Below are 21,555 nucleotides of genomic sequence, written 5' to 3'. Positions count from 1 at the left end.
TCTCCAACCTCACTGTGAATCTGTGTCCTCATCTGAAGGGTCTCCAACCTCACTGTGAATCTGTGTCCTCATCTGAAGGGTCTCCAACCTCACTGTTACTGACAACTGTGTGACTTGCTTCCTTGTGGAAGCACATTCCTCTCCTTCCATTTCACACATTCAGCAACTCCTATAAGCACTACTTTTTGAATAATTTGTGACCTTTGATTCTTTTCTTACCTATCAATTAGAACTTTTTTTTTTATTATTGTTTTTTACTTATCTTTGATTCCATTATGCCAGAAGCCTCAACTCCATGTACTCTTTCGGTAAGATGACCTTTAAAAAATGTTTTTGTTTCTGGTTTTTTTTTTTTTTTTTTTTTTTGAGATAGGATCTATGTAGTCCTGGTGTACCTGGAACTCATTATGTAGACCAGGATGGCCCCAAACTCACAGAGATCCTCCTTTTAAATGAACCCAAATGTTTGCTTTCTTGATGAAGCCACCTACAACTAAATAATTTCCAGGGTCACTAGGCTCAACAGTATTGCTCATAAGTCTGTCTTTTCTCTCAGGTTTAGAACTTGCACCAACCCTACTTCTCATTACCCACTATGTGTGCCTCATCTCTTCATGAGTCCACTCTCCTGATTTTCAGCCACGGTATACACTATTATCTGCACAGCATCACAGCTGCCATGCTGAGATCCTTTTGGCCAGTGGGTCTGTTCAGTCCCTCAACTGCTTCAGATGCTGGTCATTAACTGATGACCACTTTCTCCTTCTCTGAGAGCTGTCGTTGGCCTATGTTATGCTGGAGCAAAGCAGGCTAGGAAGCCTTGCCTCAACTCAGAACAATCTTGAGACACTATTCACATTTCAGAGCTCTCCAGGGAGTGAGACCGGGCAAAAGTCCAGCTGAGGCCGCATCTTGCAGAACTCCTTCTCCTGCCCCTTCTCCTATTGATACATGTCTCCTGAGAACACCCCTCCAGCCGGTCACTTTAACAACCCCTCTCCACTCTTCCCCCTTTGATTCTGGGGAAGCAAAGACACCACTTTTGCTTATAACCCACTTTACTATAGACTGAGTATAGTCACTTCTGTAAAATCCAATTTATCTCACAATCCCAGGAGTTCTGCTTCTTCCAGAAACTTCCCAGACTCCATCTTCAAAGAATTGCCATCATTATATCACTCCTTTGATTGTTCATAGTTATAGGGGGAAAAGAATGAACAAGTCTTAATGGAGAAGAAATTTTGAACCCTTGGTGTGTTCAGGACTTCTTTGGAAGAACATTGAAACTCATGGATCACGTCTTAGAGAAGGTCTTTTAAACAGATAAAGTAATTCAGATCACAAAGAAAACTCATTATGTTGGTATGTGATAATAAGAAAACTAGCCGGGGTGGTGGTGGTGGTGGTGGTGGTGGTGGTGGTGGCACACGCCTTTAATCCCAGCACTCGGGAGGCAGAGCCAGGTGGATCTCTGTGAGTTCCAGGCCAGCCTGGTCTACAGAGTGAGACCAGGAAAGGCACCAAAACAACACAGAGAAACTCTGCCTCTAAGAGAAAAAAAAGGGAGAGAGAGAGAAAGAAAGAGAGAGAGAGAGAGAGAGAAAGAAAGAAAGAAAGAAGGAAGGAAGGAAAGAAAGAAAGAAAGAAAGAAAGAAAGAAAACTAACTTGGAGTTGATGAGATGGCTCACTGGGTAAAGGTGCCTGCTGCCAAGCCTTATGACTTGAGCTCACCCACTGAAATCTACATGGTGACAGGAGAGTACTAACTTTCTGAATGGGCCTGTTCTTTGACCTCCACAAGTGCCCTGTGGTGCCCTCCCCAAGTAAATAAATAAAAAGCAAATTTGCAATAGTTGCATATATATTGCTTTTCAGTTCATTGATCTAACATTGGGTCAATAATGTCAAAGTAGATATGAGATTAAAATATATATAGCTCTGCTTTTCGAGACAGGGTTTCTCAGGTTTACTCTGACTGTCCTGGAACTCGCTTTGGAGACCAGGCTGGCTTTGAACTCACAGAGATCCGCCTGCCTCTGCCTCCTGAGTGCTGGGATTAAAGGCATGTGCTACCAACACCCAGCTGAGAATAAATTATATATATACACGTGTATATATGTATACACACACACACACACACACACACACACACACACACACACACATTGAGCCTCGGACTATATATATATTGGTTTTTTGAGACAGGGTTTCTCTGTAGCTTTGGAGTCTGTCCTGGATCTTGCTCTGTAGACCAGGCTGGCCTCGAACTCACAGAAATCCACCTGCCTCTGCCTCCCGAATGCTAGGATTACAGGCGTGAGCCACCACTGCCTGGCAAATAAATAGTATTTTAAGATATACACCAGAAGTGAAATGTGTCGTACAAATATTTATACTAGTGACTAAGTTCAAGCCTGTAACAACTTTTTAAAAAATAAGATCCTGTAGTAAAAAACAAAAAACCAAAAAAACCCAAACGCAGAGACTTCATAAATACCCGGTAACTGGATTAAAGTAGAAAACAAACACATCTCCCATAACATAAAAGAAACATTCACAGCCTCCCTAGAATTATGGTTAAACTCACGTCCTCGTTGGATAAATAACTACATATTCTTCAAAGTTGTTTTGAAGTTTCAAAAGAAATTAAATCTGACGACTGAAAACAAGCAAACAGACAAACTGGCCGATGTGCCCCGTGACCCTACGTTACTAAACAGGACAGACGGTAAATGAATAGGTTTCCTCCCGTTTGGTTCAGGAACAAGAACGACCAAGCTCTCCAGGGCCGACAGGAAGTCCAGCTCCCGCAGTCGCGCTTACTTCCGGCGTCACTTCCGCGCGACTCCCTCCGCAGAAGATGGCCGCGCTGAGCAATGTCCGCTGGCTGACCCGAGTGAGGCCCGGGACGTGTTGGGCAGAGGGTGGGAGGGAGAGCAGAGGGTTTGTCTGGAGCTTCCAAAAGAAGGCTAGGGAGGTCAGCGCGGTGTAAGGGTTTGGGTGTCCCGGATCTCACCTTGTGTCTGTCGCAGGCGGTGGTCGCCGCTCGGAACCCCGGGCCATGGAGAGGTCTCGGAACATCGGCTACGGCTCACGCCGCTTCACAGAGCCAGGTACGCTCGAGTCCGGCTTCGCTCTCGCCCATCCTTGTCGCTCCCCTGGGTTTCCCCTCCCTCCCTGTCTCCTTCTGACTCCTGCTTCTGCCCTTGCTCCATCTCTGCTGGGCTCACTCACAGGCAGAGGATGTGAAGGTTCAGGGTGCCTTTCCCGTGACCATGCTGCCGGGAGACGGCGTGGGGCCAGAGCTCATGCATGCTGTCAAGGAAGTGTTCAAGGTCAGTAGCCTGTGGCGGGGGATGGATGGTCGAGCTGCCTGCAGGAATGGATGGATGGATTGAGTTGGACAGTTCAGACCTGACCCGGTCCTGTGCTTGGACTGATCCCTGAAGGCTGCTGCTGTTCCCGTGGAATTCAAGGAACACCGCCTGAGCGAGGTGCAGAATATGGCTTCTGAGCAGAAGTTGGAGGAGCTGCTGAGTTCCATGAAGGAGAACAAAGTTGCCATCATTGGTTTGTATGCCACTCTGTCATTTAAAGTCAAATGAACAGTGTTCCTAAGTCTTTCTCTCTGCTTCCTAGACTGCCCTCTACTGATACTTGGGAATTTGTTTCTTCTCAGTGGGAGGTCAGCGAAGATGCAAGGGTTTTGGTGTCTGCTGAGGCTGTTGGCACCATGGTCAGACCCTATTAGTTGTGTTGGCAGTTCCCGGCCTGACTGTTCTATTTCTTCTGCTATGCTGTTTATTACCCTTATTGGATTCTTTTGGCTTCTAGATTTTTCCCCTACAGGCCATTTTTCAAATCTATTTTCTCGACAGCCTAACTACTAGGGCCAGCTTTTGCAAAGGAAAGGTCGGTTCTTTATAATCCGGCGCCTGGCTTCCCTGTTTGCCTTTCCACAACCTGTTCTGTGTTTTGCTCACAGTCAGCTGTGCTACTTGTCATGTATACATCCTGCCTTGACTTATGCTCTTCCCTCTGCCCAAATGTTGTCTTCTCTGATGTCACCTATCAGAATCCTCACTCATTCGTGGTTATTTGTTTTCTATGGTTGCCATTGGATACTACAATTTTGTGGGTAGCTGAAAATAATGTAAGTGTTCTCTGAGTTCTGGAGGCTACAGTCCCTCTGCAGGCTTAGAATGAGAATCCTTCATTTCCTGGTGGTCTTTGTTTTATAGACACAATCCTATTTTTATGATCTCTTTTATCTCTTCTTTTTGATTTTTGATTTAGGGGCTACCCTAATCCAGGACAATTTTATCTCAAGACTCTTAGTGTTTTTCCAAATAAGATCACATTTACAGCCCCTCATTACCCCAGTAAGGGCACGGGCCTGTCATTTTGGGGATCACTGTTCAGTGAACCAAGGAACTGACTACAAGTGCCAGCTTTTCTGTACCGTGTCCTCTTATGATCAGAGGGTTCCTCCTCTGTGCTGCTGTGCTGAGTGTTGAGATCACTCCTTATTTATTTGTCCTCCCCAGTGTAGTGTGTGCTGCTGAGGGCAGGGCTTGTGTGGCTTTGATAGCTCTCCCGATTGCCTTACATATATAGTGCATTTTCAGGAAGGAGTAGCTGAGAGAATACAAGGTCAGTGGACTCAAGGGAAACCATTGATCCCCTAGCATTGCTTTTCAGTTGTTAGTAAACCCAGGTTCTTTGATTAAAAACAAATAGCTCTTAGGCCATTTTGAAATTTCAACATAAATAAAGTGACTAAAATGAAAGCATTACACTCCATTTTCCTTTTTTTTTTTTTTTTAATCTTTCAGAGCTGAGGACTGACTGAACCCAGGGCCTTGCGCTTGCTAGGCAAGCGCTCTACCACTGAGCTAAATCCCCAACCCTGGTTTTCCTATTTTTAACTACATTATTTATTCTCCTTTGCCTCTTGCCAGGGACAATAAAGTGTGTGAGGGATTTGAGAGTGGGAGATGGGAGTCTAGGTTGTATGGAGTCAATGGGAGATTGGACCCTGGTCTCTACTTGACCTTTGTCTAACCCTGTTCTCCCATACTTTGTTTCCACAGGAAAGATCCATACCCCCATGGAGTATAAGGGTGAATTAGCTTCTTATGATATGCAGCTGAGGTAGGTGGATGGGTAGGCTTGGGTCAAAGGAAGGCTGGGCACCTGGCACAAAGCTGATGGCTGTCTGTCTTTAGGCGTAAGTTGGACTTGTTTGCCAACGTAGTCCATGTGAAGTCACTTCCTGGGTACATGACTCGGCATAACAATCTAGACCTGGTAATCATTCGAGAACAGACAGAAGGGGAATATAGCTCTCTGGAACATGAGGTAAGGTCCAGAAACTGGGGAGGGCAAGGAGAGAGGCAGGCGAGAGGTAGAGGCCTCTTGCCTTCTTTCCAAGTGTTCTCAGTCACTTCTCTCACCTAGAGTGCAAAGGGTGTCATCGAGTGCCTGAAGATTGTCACTCGAACCAAGTCTCAGAGGATTGCAAAGTTTGCATTTGACTATGCCACCAAGAAAGGGCGGAACAAAGTCACAGCTGTCCATAAGGCCAACATCATGTGAGACATGGCATTTTTTATGGCCTGGGTTCCTGCAGAGGTATCCCTTGAACTCTCTCGACTGATTTTTGTCTCTTTGATCCATGAACAGGAAACTTGGGGATGGGTTGTTCTTGCAGTGCTGTAGGGAAGTTGCTGAACTGTACCCCAAAATCAAATTTGAGACAATGATTATAGACAATTGCTGCATGCAGGTGAGGCCCTTTGTGAGTTCCTAGAGGGCGGGCACCGAGTGGAAGTCTCCTTGTTGGAGCTTTTCTTCATTCTTACAATCTCACCCACCCCTAGCTGGTGCAGAATCCTTACCAGTTTGATGTGCTTGTGATGCCCAATCTTTATGGGAACATTATTGACAATCTGGCTGCCGGCCTTGTTGGGGGAGCTGGTGTGGTCCCTGGTGAGAGCTACAGTGCAGAGTATGCGGTTTTTGAGACGGTAAGTAAGACTATTTTTCCCTTGGGCATGGTGGCTCACATCTTTAATCCCAGCACTCGGAGGTGGAGGCAGGTGGATCTCTGTGAGTTCAAGGCCAGCCTGGTCTATATAGTTCCAGGGTAGCCAGAGCTACATAGTGAGACCCCATCTCAAAAACCCAAACCAAAAAAGAAAAAAATTACTTTCTCTTAGTTATCTGTACCCACCCGTCTCTGACCTCAGGTAGGTCTGCTGTATTCTCCTCCTATCTGAGTGCACTTGTAAATGACCATGGCTGCCTCCTCTCTCACTCCCTACACCTCCTTCCTCTCTGTCGCCTTGGCCTGCCCTCCTCCTGTGCCATGCTTTTGCAGGCTTTCACCTCTGCATGTGCTCATCTCCTTCTAGTGATCCTGGCTTGCCTTTTTCCACAGGGCGCTCGGCACCCATTTGCCCAGGCAGTGGGCAGGAATATAGCCAATCCCACAGCCATGCTGCTGTCAGCTTCTAACATGCTGCGGCATCTCAAGTAGGTTACGGGAAGCTGAAGTGGAGGGTGGGTGTTGGAAGGGGAAGCCCAAGAGGGGAAATATGGGTGGAAGTATTGTGGTTGGAGTCTCAGTTTCTCCTGTCTGTGTTGACAGTCTTGAGTATCACTCCAACATGATTGCAGATGCAGTGAAGAAGGTGATCAAAGTTGGCAAGGTGAGTTCAGAAAGGTTTCAAGGGCTCAGCACCATTCACTGGGGAAGATGAGAGGGGCATTTTCCCTCCAGGTTTCCATACCTGTGATCTCGGGTTGTTATTCACCTCCCTTCTCTTGGCTGTTTCATCCTCTTGGTCTTCTTCACCTTAGTTCCATCTGCTGTTCCTTTTCCTGCACCCTCCATTGCATCTTTCTTGGGCCATCTGAATGCAGACCTTGCAGTTTTGTCTGGGGGTGGAGATAGCAGGCAGGATTAGGTGCCTGTCTTTCCTCTCACCTGGTCTCTTTTCCTGCAAGGTAACTTCATCCTTTGATTTGCATCTCCCCATCCCTGTCTGCTCATCTTCCTGTACTGCCATGGCTGCTCAAGAGTGAGCAGGTCCTTGTTCTTCCACACCTGTTCACCTCCTTCCATTCTGTCTTGCTTTTCTTGGTCTCCCTCTCATCACATTGCCCTTATCCTTCTTCATGGGCTCTTTTTTCTTCCCCACGGCTATTGCTGGTGGTGGCTGTAGGTACGGACTCGAGACATGGGCGGCTACAGCACCACAACTGACTTCATCCAATCTGTCATCGGCCATCTGCACCCCCATGGGGGCTAGAGCCCTTACTCCCTCCAACTTCAAAAGGACCATGCTACCTACATGTTACAATGGACCAGGGAAGAGAACATCCAGATAGTAGACCATAATTGCTTTTCTGGCAGAGGCTAGGTTGTTCTGGGGGTGGCATTAGAGGTACTTGGACAGGGTGGGTGTTTGGGACTAACTAGGTCCAGACCACAGGATGATGACAACTTTTTCCTGCAGGTTCGAACCTCAGATATGGGTGGTTATGCCACTTGTCATGACTTCACTGAAGCTGTCATTGCTGCCCTGTCATAAGTCCTGCACATGTAAAATAGTCAATAAACAAACAAGTACACATGCTATGTTTTTGTGTCTTTATTGGGGTTCATTATGGGTAGGAACTGTCCCCTTAAGGTATGTCTCTCCCACCCAAGCATGTCCATTCTAATCCTCCTGGGATGCCTTCTGGGACTTTTTCTTTTTCTTTGTGTTGCTCTTTGTGTAGCTCACAGCAGCTTCAGGTTCCTCCTTAGAAGAAAACTTCCTCTTCTTCTTGGGGACGCTGGGGCTTGCTGCCTCTTCTGGTTCACTGGCCGTTTCCTCCTTAGGCCAGGATTTCTTCCTCTTGGGAGGACTTATGCTGCTAGTAGCCATCTCTTCAGGATCACTGACCAACTCCTCCTTGGGAAAAGCTTTCTTTTTCTTACTTTTAGGCAAAGAGACAGGTGGATCTTCCATTCCATTTTCCTGTGGAGTCTCCTGGGGTTTTAGCTTTTTCTTTTTCTTAGGTTTTTCATGTGTTTCCTGAAAGGAACAAGACATGAAACATGTTGCCATACTACTTGCTAACATAACAGCTGTAGCTCCCATTAGAATCCAGGCAAAAGAGTAAACAACCTAGTGCTTCTGATGACTTAGTTGCATGAGCACTTTGGTAATCTAGTCTCAAAGCTACTCCCAGTTAGAGGATTTTCTTGGCCCTCTTAAACCCTAGAGAAAAACCCCTGTATGCTGGTCACAATAGACATCATGCAGAGCTCCCAGGGGACCCTGAAATGGAAACACTAGTAGCTCAAGATGAAAAACCATGGGTGACAATTCTAGACTGCCAAATTGGTGATCTCCCTGCCCCCACCCCCCATCATGAGACACTATCACCTCCAGACACAGAACAGGGAGAGCAGGAATTCACACTACCCCCGGTTGAGGACTCCTGGGAGGCAGCCGAGGACAGAGCACACTTGCCCATGGAATGGGCCATGTGCTACAACCAGCATTCTGGGCTCTTGGTCAAGTTCTCTCAGCACCTATCTCCTCCCTATAGAATCAAGAGGTAGTTTTAGTCCAAAAAGCCCAAGCTCCAGACCATGGTTTTGATGCCTTTGTTCTACTGTTGAAAGTCCTACATAGACCTAGGAGCCAGGCAGAGGACTGACCTCACATTCTTCTGGAGTGCTACTGTTTTCTGAAGAGGCCAGGGCCAGTGCAGCCAGTCGTTTCTTTTCCTTCTTCAAGCGTTTCTTCTCCTGTTTTTCTAGCTTCCTGGTAATTTCAGCAGCCGCTTCCTCTGCCTGGCAAAAAGTTAAGTGCTGAAAACCTGGATGACCCCTGGCTTGCCACAATATTTTCTAGTTTTGCTGGATCAGGCTCATTAAATCAGTTTTCTTGCCTCCACTTCTTAAGGTCAGGCTGAGACAGCTCATCATCTCCAACAGCCAATTCTGGCCTTCGACTACCCAAGTAAAGCACACACTGACCTGAACCACAGCTTCCTTCATAACATCCAGATTCTTCCGTGGAATCTCTCCAGTCTCATAGAAAGATAGCCGCTCCTCCACTTGTTCTCGGAGCTTCTCCCCAAACACACTTGTGGGCACCTCTAGATGCATGGGTATGTGTATATGTAAACAAAGCCCGTTACAACTCTTGCAATGGCAAAGCACCACGCCCAGTCCCTCTACCCTCAGCTTCACTCAGACCCAAAGTGTCAACACTCACTAGGTGAACTCTGTTGACGAAAAATATTACCATCATTGTAGAAGCTGCCAATGCAGATCCCTTCCCTTCCCTTGTAACCCCCTCACTCAAATGCCAACCATCTCATCCATACCAGAGAAGCAATCAATCCTTGAGGCAATGCTGCATTTGTTCGCTAGATACCGGGAGATGCGGCCTTTGTTCTTTGCAGCTGCCCGACCAATAAAGGTGGAATGGAAAATGAGTCCATACTTTGGTGTATTACCCCTTGTCTTCAGTGCTCTGTGAGAACATTCAGTCAACAGTTCAAGGTCAGAAGACCCGACCCATCTGTCCACGTCCCCCCTCTCCAACAATTTCATACCAGGCTTGCCTGGACTTTCTACCTCAACACACATGCCAACCCAGTTCCCAGAGGCAGAGGGAAGGCATCCAATGTCGCTGACCTGGAAACTCGGTCCCTTTTTGCTGGGCCCTGGGAATCACTCAGACACCAGGACTGGCCATCACCCCCATAGCAGAGGCCTGTATAGGTCAGGGAGTCCTGGTCAGCCATCATTGTAATCCCCAAACAAAGCAGCGGGCACCAGAAGCAGCACCTGACATGGGCAGGCGCCCTCACTGGTACCTGAACAGGGCCTTTTCAGCCCCAAGGATCTGTACTGTGGATGCTGGATACTTGGCCAGGTTGGTGAGGCTGCCAGCATGAGCAATGAGACGTGCACCTACCTGGAGAAAGATTCAAGGAAGAAGCCAGGTGAGTAAGGGGGAACTGGACCTACCAGTTTCACATCCCTATTCTCCTCCCCACCATGCAACAACTAGGGACAACATGGTAGCCAGAAGTATAGCGGTACAGAATGCTAACGTCTTTTACTCCCCCATTTGTGTTCCCCATGACGCACCGCTTCCCCAATTAAGGCTGACAGGCTGGGGGCTACTTGGCTCATCTTGGAGCGAAGGTAAGTGTGTAGGCTCTGGCGATACTCTGACAAAGACACCACACGACTGGAGAAGCTCTCGATGTTTATCAAGTCGATAGCAGATATGTCCATGCCTAGGAAACACCTAATGTGAACAGGGGGACCAGATACTCAATGAGTCGTACCTTATGCAGGCTGCTGGGCTCTGCACTGACCCATGGAGGACCGAGAGGCATCCAAGATGGCCTTAGCCTTGGCTCCATCCATTGTCAGCTCTTCCAGCTTCTCCAGCTTCTCCTCATTCAACTCCCTGCGGTTTCCAATGAACTGAGCCAGGCGACAGTATGTGGCATTGTCATTGACGATCTTCACCAGCTCTGGAAAATGGTACCCATACCACTCCCTGCAGAGGAACAATCAATCCCTGACCCAGTTTGCCAAACCTCAAATAAACCAGACCCCAGTCTCCCTCATACTCATGTCTCCCCATTCACAATACAGACCAGGCACAATGGCCTAGGCTGAGGTGTACATGGGGTAGGTTCATTCTGCCTCCTCTTTCTATACAGTCAGTGTAAGAACACAGCCTGTGGTAAGCACAAGGAGGCTTCAGTCCCATGATTCTGCCCACAGGAATTGTCAGCCCTGCTTGACTTTTTAAGGTTTGTAGTACCTAAATTACAAGCCAAAGAGCCCAATGTTTGGAAGCCTCTGCACCGTCTTACCTGACACGCATTGAGAAGGTATTGATATCTTTATCCAGTTGGTCCAGAAGGCTTATGGATTGGATGATCATATTGTCCACCCGGTTCACATTAAATTTAACTTTGGCACGAGAATAGCTGTGTCCCAGCCCTAGCTGGGCTTTGCAAGCAGACAGGTCTGTCAGACCCTTCACCAGATTATGGAAGTGGAGTCGAACTCCTAAAAGGGAGGCGGGACTATGAGTAAGAAAGGTCTTTTAGAACCTGCATGGTCACCTACAGCTGATAACCATCTATCTCCTGTCTCCCTCTTCTGGCCTCTGCCGGCACTGCACCCACATGGTGCACTTAATACATGCAAACACTCATACTTGAAAAATAAAATCTCAGCAGTTTAGAAACAGGATTAATTTACCTCGAAGGATCTCAGCTATCACGCCCCCAGTCTGGCAGTTGTACCCCAACTCTTCCTGTATTGCAGCACCAATCTTGGGATCTCCAACCCCCAGCAGTACTTTCTTCTTTTTAGATGGTAGGTATGTCTCCAGAAGCAGGCGGAGGTCTTCATGAACAACACCTTGGGACAAAGAACACTTTACCTGTAAAAGAGGACTCCACCTCCACATCGGATCATGCAGGAACACCCAACCGTTCAGGCATTGCTCAGAAACATGGAGACATCAGTGATCACAATTCAGTGGATTGACAGATTCTCAAGTCATCATTGCAAAGCCTGGCTTTACCACACAGCAGCACAACTGTGAATGAAGCACTGAGCTCCGTGAAGTTATCTTGTAGGTCTCAACGCCATCATGCTTTGAACAAAATCATTGAATCATATGTCGCCGAGGGGCTAACTCACCTTCAGACACAGCATTGGCATTTTCCAAGGCAACCTGGGATGAAGAAAACGGACAAAAGGCCACCAGACGAACGACATTGTGGAATTTGCCAAGGTTAAGCACACACTCCTCCACCTGTGGAGAGAAGGATGAATGGGCTCTCTCTGAATTTGGCCTCTACAGCGCAGTAAACCAGGAACACCAGCTGCAGTAGTTATTGGTACACTGGTGCCTAAGCCCCATATCTCACTTCTACTTTAATTCTTAAGAAATGGAACTTGAGACGTTTATCTCCAACCTCCAAGGAGATTACATAGATGCGCAGTAATTAAAGATCTCCTTCCAGAGCTTCCACTGGCCCCCCCCTTCCCCGCGCCGCCGGTGCGGTCGGCCACGTGGGAACTCGCGGTGCATGCTGGGGTTCGGCGGCCTTAGGAGCTGCATTGCAGCACCGCGAGCCCATCGATCCCACCCACCTGCGGCAGCAGCAGGCTGATTTCCTCCACTTCCTTCAGCGCCAACAGCGCGTAGCCGACCGCATGCTCGAACAGCACGTGCAGCAGAACCTGAAACGGGAAACGGCGCGCGGCCATCAGTCAAATGTCCGAGTCCGCCGGGCCGCTCCTAGAGCGGGTCCTGGCCCGTGCTCCGAGGCCCAAACCCGAAAGCCCACGCAGACCCGCACCGAGGCCTTCACATCGCCAAGAACCCACAACCACTCCTCACCATGGCGCCTGCTCCGTGCCCAGCTCGCAATGCGGCTAGCGCGCTCTGGCGCGCGGGACCAGACGGCGGAGGCCACGCCTTCTCCCGCTTGGCCAATCAGAGGCTGGGGACGGAACCATTCTCGTGCCTTCGGAGGGGTTCGCGGGTGTGGTATCGCCCGAAGAGAGGGCTGGACTGCCGCGGGCGCGAGCGGGCCGGCGCATCCGAGCCTCTGCGGCTGCGCGAGCCGGTGCGGTGGCCCGGGTCGCATGGCGTCAGCCCTAGCCTGAGGCCGCAGAGTGCTCTGCAGATCGCCCTTCTCCATCCCTCGTGCTTTTGTCACCCGTGGGCCGAGCGGCAGGACTCGGAGAGGGGACGAGAGGCTCCCTGGCGAGCGTCGCAGGCTTCCCGCAGGTGACAGACCCTCTGGGTCCCGGTCACAGACGCTGCAGAAATGGCGGCTCCTGGCCGCCTGCCTCCTCCTCTCTAATTGTGTCGCGCAAAAAGTGATGGTGCGGGCAACAGCGTCGATGAGAAGGGCGGTCCCCTCCTCCTTGGTCTGGTCCTTGCCCTGCTTCATAGAGCCCTGCTCTGCTCGGCGCCACGTGTTGGTAATTGCCGGGCAGTTCCTCCTACCCTCTGCCAGGGAGCCGCTCTCCTGCTCTCCACGGCTGCTTTTAGGCACACCGAAGTGGCTAATTGAAAATTGCTTTTTCTTTAAAGAAAAAAACGTTTACTTTAAAATTATAAGCCCCAAACGTGGTTATCTCTTAGTTTATGCCTTGATGAATTAAAAATAATAGTGCTAAGGGGATTTCTCCTCCTTCCCATTCACTGTTTTCTTTCCTTTCGACCCCCTCCCTCCCTTTCCCTCACCTTGCTCACCTCCCATCACTCTTCCCTTTTCTTTCTCTCTCCTCTCCGCCCCCACCCCCCCCCCTTTCTTCTCCCTTCCTTCTTCCGTCTTTATCTCTTCTTTCCGGGGCTGGCTTTCAGTTGGCTCTGTGGCAGAGAATGATCTCCCAGTCTGAGGCCATCTGTTAGTGAATTCAAGGCAGGCACTCCACCAACTGAGCTCTCCTAGGGGGATTTTGAAAATTCTCATAACCGTAAGGCACCTTTGTAAGTTAGGTCTGTTTTGTTTTCTTAACTCAGTGACTTCACAGAATTCAAGCGCGGGGCCTGCAAAGATGGCTCAGTGGTTAAGATCCCTGATTGCTCTTGCAGCAGAGTCAGTGTTCCCACAGACACAGGAGGATTAGCTCTGCCATTTCTGGTCCTCAGCCTTTTGCATGCTCATTGACCTGCTCCTAAGAACTGAAGGCTGTTGTGCTGATGTCCCATGGAGAGGCAGAAGCCCTGAGACCACACGGAAATGGACAGAGGCCCAGCCCTCCAACTAGCCTGCCAAAACATCAGAAGTGTTCCAGCCATTGCCACTGTTTGTCTGAAGCTGCATGCGGCCCAAGAAGTGATTAGAAGAGCCGTGTGGGTGTACCCTGTCTATATACAAGATGGTGAGAAATAATTTAGGCTTTAAAACCATTAAGTTTGGGGTTGGGGATTTAGCTCAGTGGTAGAGTGCTTGCCTAGCAAGCACAAGGCCCTGGGTTCAATCCTCAGCTACAACAAACAAACAAACAAAAAACCCCATTAAATTTATAGGCGACTTATTAAGCTACAGTGAATATGAATCAAAGTAAGCAAACTTGTGTGGGAGCCCAAGCTTTGTAACTTCCAGTGTGACCTGAAATTAATTGCCTGACCTTGAGGTTCTGTTTCTTCAGATAAAGATTAAAGATTCATCTCTTTAACAGAATGAAATAGATGTGGCACCTGACATGTGGTGGCAACTCAAATGCTAGTAGTGGTTGTTCATCTTGCTTTTTGGGTCATTTTTATTGCATTATCATTATCATCATTTTGAGACAAGTTCTTACTATTAAAACTCTGGTTGGCCTGGAACTCGCTGTGTAGATCAGGCTGGCCTTAGACTCAGAGATCCAATTGCCTCTTCCTCCTGATGCTGGGATTAAAGGTATGCACCACCACACCCAGTTTATTTATTTATTTTTTAATTACTGAGTGCTTTAACAAAATGTGCAAGCTCTTCATAATATTTTTTACTTTTCTCTTTTTGTGTTTTTGGTGATTGAACTCAGGACCTCAAGGATGCTAGGCAACTGCTCCATCACTGAGCTGTCTGTCCAGCTCCAGCTCACTTTTTTGTTCATTTGTCAATAAATAACACAACATTTTATATATAGAAGCTCCTAACACCTTTTTTTTATTGACTGGATAATTTGCTTTTTTTCTTTTTCTTTTTTATTTATTTGAACATAAAAACAGGTTATAATTCAAAAGTCCAGGGTTATTTGAAACTGGAAAATATTTTCTCTGTAGGAAATAGTAAAAATGATAACATTTCCCAATAAGCCCTTTTAAGCCAAATGATAGCTGAATTATACATAAAAATATTGGTTAGATTCTGTGATACAGAAGAAACCTATCTTCATCTGTTCAGTGAGCTATGTTTTCTTAAGTTGTGTAAGTGAGATTCCTCTTCATCTTCCCCTTCACTGTTTGATTTACCACAGACATTTTTCTATAGGCTAATCCATAATCTAAAAAGATTTTAGCCTCTCCTGAAAGTACAGCCAGCATATCCTTTCATTAGCTTGATATGTTACAGATTCTTATTCTAATAGTGAAATGTTTCACTAAAGCTTGCCCAGTGATAGAGCAAAACCAAAACTTAATTATAAGCCACAGTCATCCTAGGGTCCCCCCTGCTAGGTAACCACCCTGGATCTGTGGGTTACAGTCTGAATGTCCTTTGCTTTATATCTAGTATCCACTTATGAGTGAGTACATACCATGTTTGTCCATGTTTGTCCTTCTGAGCCTGAGTTACCTCACTTAGGATGATATTTTCTGGTTCCATCCATTTGCCTGCAAATTTCATGGTGTCATTGTTTTTCTCCGCTGAGTAGTACTCCATTGTGTATATGTGCCACATTTTCTTAATCCATTCTTAAGTTGATGGGCATCTAGGTTGTTTCCAGGTTCTGGCTATTAAGAATAATGTTGCTATGGACATAGTGGAGCATGTATCTTTGTGGTATGATTGAGCATTCTTGGTATATGCCCAAGAGTGGTATGTTAGGGACCAAGATGTCAGGAACCAAACATGAACCATAGAAAGTACTAGCTAAACCAAAGAACAACTCATAAGCCCCTTCCCAGAGCAGTAACCAGAGGCCTCCCAAGATAAGAGAACATCCCACAGTCAGGTGCCATGACAACCGAACGTAAAGAGCATTCCAGGGTCAGGCAGCCTAGCAACAGAATATACTGCCCCTGACCAGTGACCTTAGCCGACGTCTCGCAGTTGCACTATCTGCCTCACACGTCTTGCACCCCTTCCATGTTCTACACGCCCCTTTTCCCTTTCCCTCCTTCCTGCCCCTTCCCCCCTTATGCTATATAAGCCATGTGGAGAACAATAAAGATTGGCGGCTTGATCAGAATTCTGTCTTGCTGCTGTCTCTTTGTGTCGCCCTGTCCGTTCATTCTCTCCCACAGGTGGGTCGCCCCGTTGACACCCCGCTGGCCGGGGCAGTGGTATAGCTGGGTCTTGAGGTAGATCGATTCCCAATTTTCTGAGAAACTGCCATACTGATTTCCACAGTGGTTTTACCAGTTTGCACTCTCACCAACAGTGGAGGAGTGTTCCCTTTGCTCCGCATCCTCTCCAACATTGACTGTCATTAGTGTTTTGATCATAGCCATTCTGACAGGTGTAAGGTGGTATCTCAGAGTCGTTTTGATTTGCATTTCTCTGATGATTAAGGATGTTGAGCATTTCTTTAAATGTCTTTCAGCCATTTGAGATTCTTCTTTTGAGAATTCTCTGTTTATCACTATAGCCCATTTTTAAAATTGGATTGTTCAGTATTTTGATGTCTAGTTTCTTGAGTTCTTTATATACTTTGGAGATCAGTCCTCTGTCAGATGTGGGGTTGGTGAAGATCTTTTCCCATTCTGTAGGTTGTCTTTTTGTCTTATTGACCGTGTCTCTTGCCCTATGAAAGTTTCTGAGTTTCAAGAGGTCCCATTTATTAATTGTTGTTCTTGGTGTCTGTGCTACTGGTGCTATATTCAGGAAGTGATCTCCTGTGCCAATGTGTTCAAGACTACTTCCTACTTTCTCTTCTATCAGGTTCAGAGTAACTGGATTTATGTTGTGGTCTTTGATCCACTTGGACTTGAGTTTTATGCATGATGACAGATATGGATCTATTTGTAATCTTTTACATGTTGACATCCAGTTATGCCAGCACTACTTGTTGAAGATACTTTCTTTTTTCCATTGTATAGTTTTGACTTCATTGTCAAAAATCAGGCTAACACCATTTTTTACACACCCTCGTAATCTCATTTTTAAAAAGTTACTTCATTCATTTACATATGTAAACAATAAATATAATTAAGTTTCACATGGTGAAACAGTTACCAATACCATTCAATTTCCAATGACAGGAAATGAATATTTACTTTCACTGATTAAATGATAGGGATTGGAGAATCCATTCAGATGGTAAATTTGCTAATTGTTAGTATCTTCATCCTTTCTACTTTAAACAGTCTTGTTAAGAGTCCATTCTCTTTTTAAAGGAGTAATTTCAGTCGTGTGGTGGTGGCACATGTCTTTAATTCCAGCACTTGAGAGGCAGAGGCTAGTGGATCTCAGTGAGTTCCAGGACAGCCAGGAATATTACACAGAGGAACCCCGTGTTAAAAAAAAAAAAAAAAAATTCTCTTACTTGGCTCTTTTTTAAAAAGGCATTTTCCACAGCTTAATGCTGGGGATGGACAGTGCTCTATCAGGCCCTTGTGCTCAGTCAGGTTTGAAGGTTGTATCTTGAGCAGTTAGTTCTACTGTCTCATGGCTACAAAGGTCTGGTGGCTGGGCCTATACAGTCAGTCTGTCTGTCCTCTTAGATGTGCTGGTCCCAGCCAGATGCATAATGCCTCTGAGCTGTGGGCCTCCTTCGGGTGTCTGTGGTTCCATGCTGTTTGGTGTCTGTTCCCTTTTGAGGTCTGCACTTGAGTGAGAACCAGTCTCCTTCCCAGAGGACTTATTGCCAAGGGCACATCCTTTACTTGGAAGCTTTAGGCTAAGCATGCTCTATCCAGAGTGCTTGGGCCCAGAGGTGTTTTACATTTATTAGGTTCAGTTCACATTCAAAAGGAAGGGAATTAGGCTTCACCTCTTGAGAGGGTTAACTGAAAATTCTTATTCAGGCAGTTGTTTTTCTGAGAAGAGCCCACTGAAGGGTTTTCTGCCTAGATACATCCGAGATGAACAGCATTTCTGAGTGGGGCTCTGGGTTCTCAAGACAGGCTTCAGCTTTGAACTTTAAGTCATCAGCACCTAGGCCCTCCTTCCCCTTCCCATGTGATGTGACTGTCTGTCCTTTGTGTCACTTTGATATGTTAGCCCGGAGTTTTTGCTGGCAATCAACACTGATGGCGATCTGTGGAGACAGGAACATTTTAAAATCTAACCCTGAAAGGTCTAGAAACTGCAAGGAAGTGCCACAAGGTGGCGATACTTCACACATCTTGTCAGAAAAATCACATTGCATCACATCACAATGGCTTCTAGCAATTCTGGACCCTTTTTTTCAAATATGGAAAAAAGCCCCCAAAATTCTTTGGCAGCTCTTCACATAGACTCAGGGAATGAGGACAGCCTTAAGACCATCATTTAGCTCAGTGGTCCTTTTCATTGATTGATTATAAGACAAACATTTCATTCATTTGATGCTGTGATGTTCACCACCTTGGCCAGAGGATGAATGCTCTCATCCATGCTTGTGGTACTATGTTATTGTTGAGTAGTGGCATAATGTCTGGCATGTTGTAATCTTACATACATCAATTTGTTAAACTTCACAACACAATTTGAAAGTTGGCCTTATATGGCCCATTTCCCAGCCATGGTTCAATGACAGAGGTATCTTAATTTTTTTTTTTTTTTTTTTTTTTTGAGACAGAGTTTTTCTGTGTAGCTTTGGAGCCTGTCCTGGAACTCACTCTGTAGACCAGGCCGGCCTTGAACTCACAGAGATCCACCTGGCTCTGTCTCTTGAGTGCTGGGATTAAAGGTGACCACCACCACCACCTGGCAGTATCTCAGTTTTAAAAATTCTACGTGTGTGTGTGTGTGTGTGTGTGTGTGTGTGTGTGTGTGTGTGTATGTAGTGGATTAATGTATGTTTTCACATGTGTGTGCATGTGTGTAAGGATGCACACACATAGAAGCCAGGCATTGATGTTGGATATCTTTTTTTATGGTTCTCCATCTGATTTATTACCTATCTATCTGTTGGTTTGTCTTTCTATCATCTATTTGAGACAGAGTCTCAGTATGTAGCCCTGACTGGCCTAGAACTCAATATGTTGACTAGGCTGACCTCAAACTTACAGAAATGAATCTGCCTCTTGTCTCCTAAAGCTAGTCCCACACTGTGTCTAGTCCCCACTTTATTTACTTATGGTTGCTTTAACAAGGTTTGTGTGTGTGTGTGTGTGTGTGTGTGTGTGTGTGTGCACCTTGAATTTAGAGGTCTGCCCACCTTTGCATCCCAAATGCTGGGGTTAAAGGCATGTGCCACCACACCCAGCTCCACTTTATTTACTTTTTTTTTTTTGAAACTGTCTTTTTTTTTTTTTTTTTTGAAACGGCTGGAGAGATGGCTCAGTGGTTAAGAGCACTGACTGTTCTTCCAGAGGACCTGGGTTCAATTCCCAGCACCCACATGGCAGCTCACAACTGTCTGGAACTCCACTTCCAGGGGACCTGACACCTGCACACCAAAGCACATAAAATAAAAGTTAAATAAATTATTTAAAAAAGAAAGAAAGAAAGAAAGAAACAGAGTCTCTCTTTTACATAGTCCTGGCTGTCCTGGAACTCACTCTGTAGAACAAGCTGGCCTCAAATTCACAGAGCTCTGCCTCCTGAGTGCTGGGATTAAAGGCATGTGCCATCCTGCCTGGCTCCCCACCTTATTTTTTGACATAGTGTCTCTCAGGAAACCTGGTGCTCACAAATTTGGCTAGGCTGGCTGTGCCTTGAAGCTCCAGGGCTCTTCCTGCCTCTACCTCCCCAGCACTAAGACTGAAGAATGTGCCATACCTTTCAGCTTTGTATGTGGATACCAGCGATCTGAATTCGGATCCTCAGGCTTATATAGTAAGCACTTTCCTGAGATATCTCTCCAGACCCTTCATGTTCTGTATGCTACATTTACTCCAACTGTGACCTTGGACTTCTTTACATTTTCCAAAGGGATATTGTAATGAAGGAGACAGTGGATGGCATAACAGTGCAGATGGCTATCTCTGACACTCAAAACCAAAACCAAACCCAGTTTACATTAGAAAACACTCACATACTTGAAGATTGTATTTCAGTTTTTATTTCCTAGGAAATGAAAGAGAAAGTATGTGCCTTATCCTTATGGTTTAAAGGTACTTCTTGGGAACAGCATATGAGATCGAAGATGTCCTTTAGTTAATCTCACTGTCGTGGCCAATCTTGGTTGTCGACTTGACTGCATCTAGAATCAAGTAAAACAAGTCACTGGGCTCATCTATGAGAGACTTTTCTGGTTAGATTTCTGAAGCAGGAAGACCCACCCTAAAGCTGGGCACACCTGCTAAAAGGACCCGAAAGAAGGAAGCTTGCCTTTTTGCCAGCTCGCCCTGTTTCTGGGGATGCCGTTAGAATGAGACCAAAGAACAGTGGCTCTCTAGGATTCCTCCAAGCCTGCCGCACCAGCCGCACCAGGCTGGGACTGCTGAGACAGCCGTCCTTGGAGGTAGACTGAGCAACTACCAGATTCCCAGCCTCTCCAGTGTGAGATTGGACTACACGGAGTGGTCTTATAAGACAATCTAGTAAATCCCCATAGATAGTTTTTCATTATATCAGTTCTGTTTCTTTAGAGGACTCTAAAATACACACAGACTTTAACCTGTTTTGTATTATTTTTATCTTTGGCTCCCCGGGGACCAAACTCAGGTCATCAGATGTGATGGCAAGCAGTTTTACCCATCGGGCCTTCTGCTGTCCCTTCCAGCTTTGAAGGCACTATTGAGGAAGGATAGAAGGACAGGGACAACAGGGGACATGAGAAAGGAAAGAAGCCCTATCATGGCATCTAGTTTGCTTTACTTGCTAAGAGTGAAGAGACTTCAGCACAGTTTATAAAGCTTCATCTGCCTACAGATAGTGTATATCTTCCTAAAGACATCTCAGATAAGGATGTTTTAAACAACAGATGATCTGTGCTTACTTAGGGCCAGATGTTTCTAACTTTGGTTTATTAGCTCTTCTCTCTCATTCCTAAATCAGAACAATGGACCTCATAAAACACAAAGCTAACTCTTTGTCTCTGTCTCTGTTTCTCTCTTTCCAAGCTCTCACTATGTAGCCCTGCCTAGCCTAGAGCTCACTGTGTAAACCAAGATAATCTTGAACTCTTGCCTGCCTCTACCTGAAAAATACTGGAATTAAAGGCATGCACCACCACGCCCAATCCTTTATTTTCTTTTAAACAATAAATTTAAATTTATGTTATTTCTATGTATACTATGGTACATCTGTAGAGGTCAAAGGACAACTTGTGAGACTCAGTTCTCTTCTTTCACCCTGTGGCCCAGGGATGGAGCTCAGGCCACCAGGCTTGGCAGTGAGTGGGCAAGTCCCCTTACTCATTGAGCTGTCTTTCTTTGATTTTGAGACAGGGCTTCTCTGTGTAGCCTTGGCTGTCCTGGAACTCGCTCTGTAGGCCAGGCTGGCTTAAATTTACAGAGATTTTCCTGCCTCTGCCTCCCAAGTACTGGGACTAAAGTGTGCACTACCACCCCAGGCTGCACTGAGGCATCTTGCCAGCCCCATGCTTTCATTTATAAAAGGGAAATTTTTATAATTACTTATTATTATGATTATTATCATCATTTCATCATTATCATCATTGTTATTATTTTGAGACAGGGTCCCTTTATGTAGCCTTGACTGGCTTGGAATTCACGGTGTAGATCAGC

The 21,555-nt window shown here is 46.2% G+C and overlaps 2 protein-coding genes and 5 non-coding genes across 9 annotated transcripts; 1 reads left to right on the top strand and 6 right to left on the bottom strand.

The window, feature by feature from the left end:
• Nucleotides 1-2,811: 2,811 nt before the first annotated feature.
• Idh3b (isocitrate dehydrogenase (NAD(+)) 3 non-catalytic subunit beta) lies at nt 2,812-7,646 on the top strand. The gene is made up of 12 exons (XM_036185208.1): nt 2,812-2,897; nt 3,034-3,114; nt 3,238-3,336; nt 3,451-3,571; nt 5,095-5,155; nt 5,230-5,362; nt 5,462-5,595; nt 5,687-5,789; nt 5,884-6,030; nt 6,444-6,538; nt 6,654-6,714; nt 7,231-7,646. Exons 1-12 carry the CDS (start codon nt 2,862-2,864, stop codon nt 7,315-7,317), a joined length of 1,158 nt encoding a protein of 385 aa, XP_036041101.1. The 5' UTR covers nt 2,812-2,861; the 3' UTR covers nt 7,318-7,646.
• On the bottom strand, nt 7,645-12,517 carry Nop56 (NOP56 ribonucleoprotein). 3 transcript variants are annotated; one of them, XR_004944763.1, is made up of 13 exons: nt 12,457-12,517; nt 12,207-12,296; nt 11,751-11,865; nt 11,304-11,465; nt 10,910-11,108; nt 10,400-10,587; nt 10,167-10,318; nt 9,890-9,990; nt 9,395-9,543; nt 9,042-9,163; nt 8,721-8,855; nt 8,482-8,602; nt 8,022-8,088 (listed from the first exon to the last, which is right to left on the bottom strand). XR_004944763.1 is itself a non-coding variant. In XM_036185206.1 (12 exons), the coding sequence occupies exons 1-12, from the start codon at nt 12,457-12,459 to the stop codon at nt 7,729-7,731; spliced, it is 1,776 nt and encodes a 591-aa protein (XP_036041099.1). In that variant the 5' UTR covers nt 12,460-12,517; the 3' UTR covers nt 7,645-7,728. The 3 variants fall into 3 exon arrangements, 2 of the variants coding, with proteins under 2 accessions (XP_036041099.1, XP_036041100.1); XM_036185206.1 differs by lacking the exon at nt 8,482-8,602 and having other exon boundaries at nt 7,645-8,088; XM_036185207.1 differs by having other exon boundaries at nt 8,021-8,602.
• Nucleotides 8,924-8,995, bottom strand: LOC118583280. The gene has a single exon (XR_004944866.1). It is a non-coding gene; the product is annotated as a small nucleolar RNA SNORD57 (small nucleolar RNA).
• LOC118583282 lies at nt 9,254-9,323 on the bottom strand. Its single transcript, XR_004944868.1, has one exon. It is a non-coding gene; the product is annotated as a small nucleolar RNA SNORD56 (small nucleolar RNA).
• On the bottom strand, nt 9,742-9,827 carry LOC118583308. The gene has a single exon (XR_004944892.1). It is a non-coding gene; the product is annotated as a small nucleolar RNA SNORD86 (small nucleolar RNA).
• On the bottom strand, nt 10,661-10,793 carry LOC118583293. Its single transcript, XR_004944878.1, has one exon. It is a non-coding gene; the product is annotated as a small nucleolar RNA SNORA51 (small nucleolar RNA).
• On the bottom strand, nt 11,548-11,618 carry LOC118583310. Its single transcript, XR_004944894.1, has one exon. It is a non-coding gene; the product is annotated as a small nucleolar RNA SNORD110 (small nucleolar RNA).
• Nucleotides 12,518-21,555: the final 9,038 nt, after the last annotated feature.

The sequence above is a fragment of the Onychomys torridus genome, chromosome 4, assembly GCF_903995425.1.
Source record: "Onychomys torridus chromosome 4, mOncTor1.1, whole genome shotgun sequence".
Classification (NCBI taxonomy): Eukaryota; Metazoa; Chordata; class Mammalia; order Rodentia; family Cricetidae; genus Onychomys; species Onychomys torridus.
This window is presented reverse-complemented; position numbering and strand designations above follow the sequence as displayed.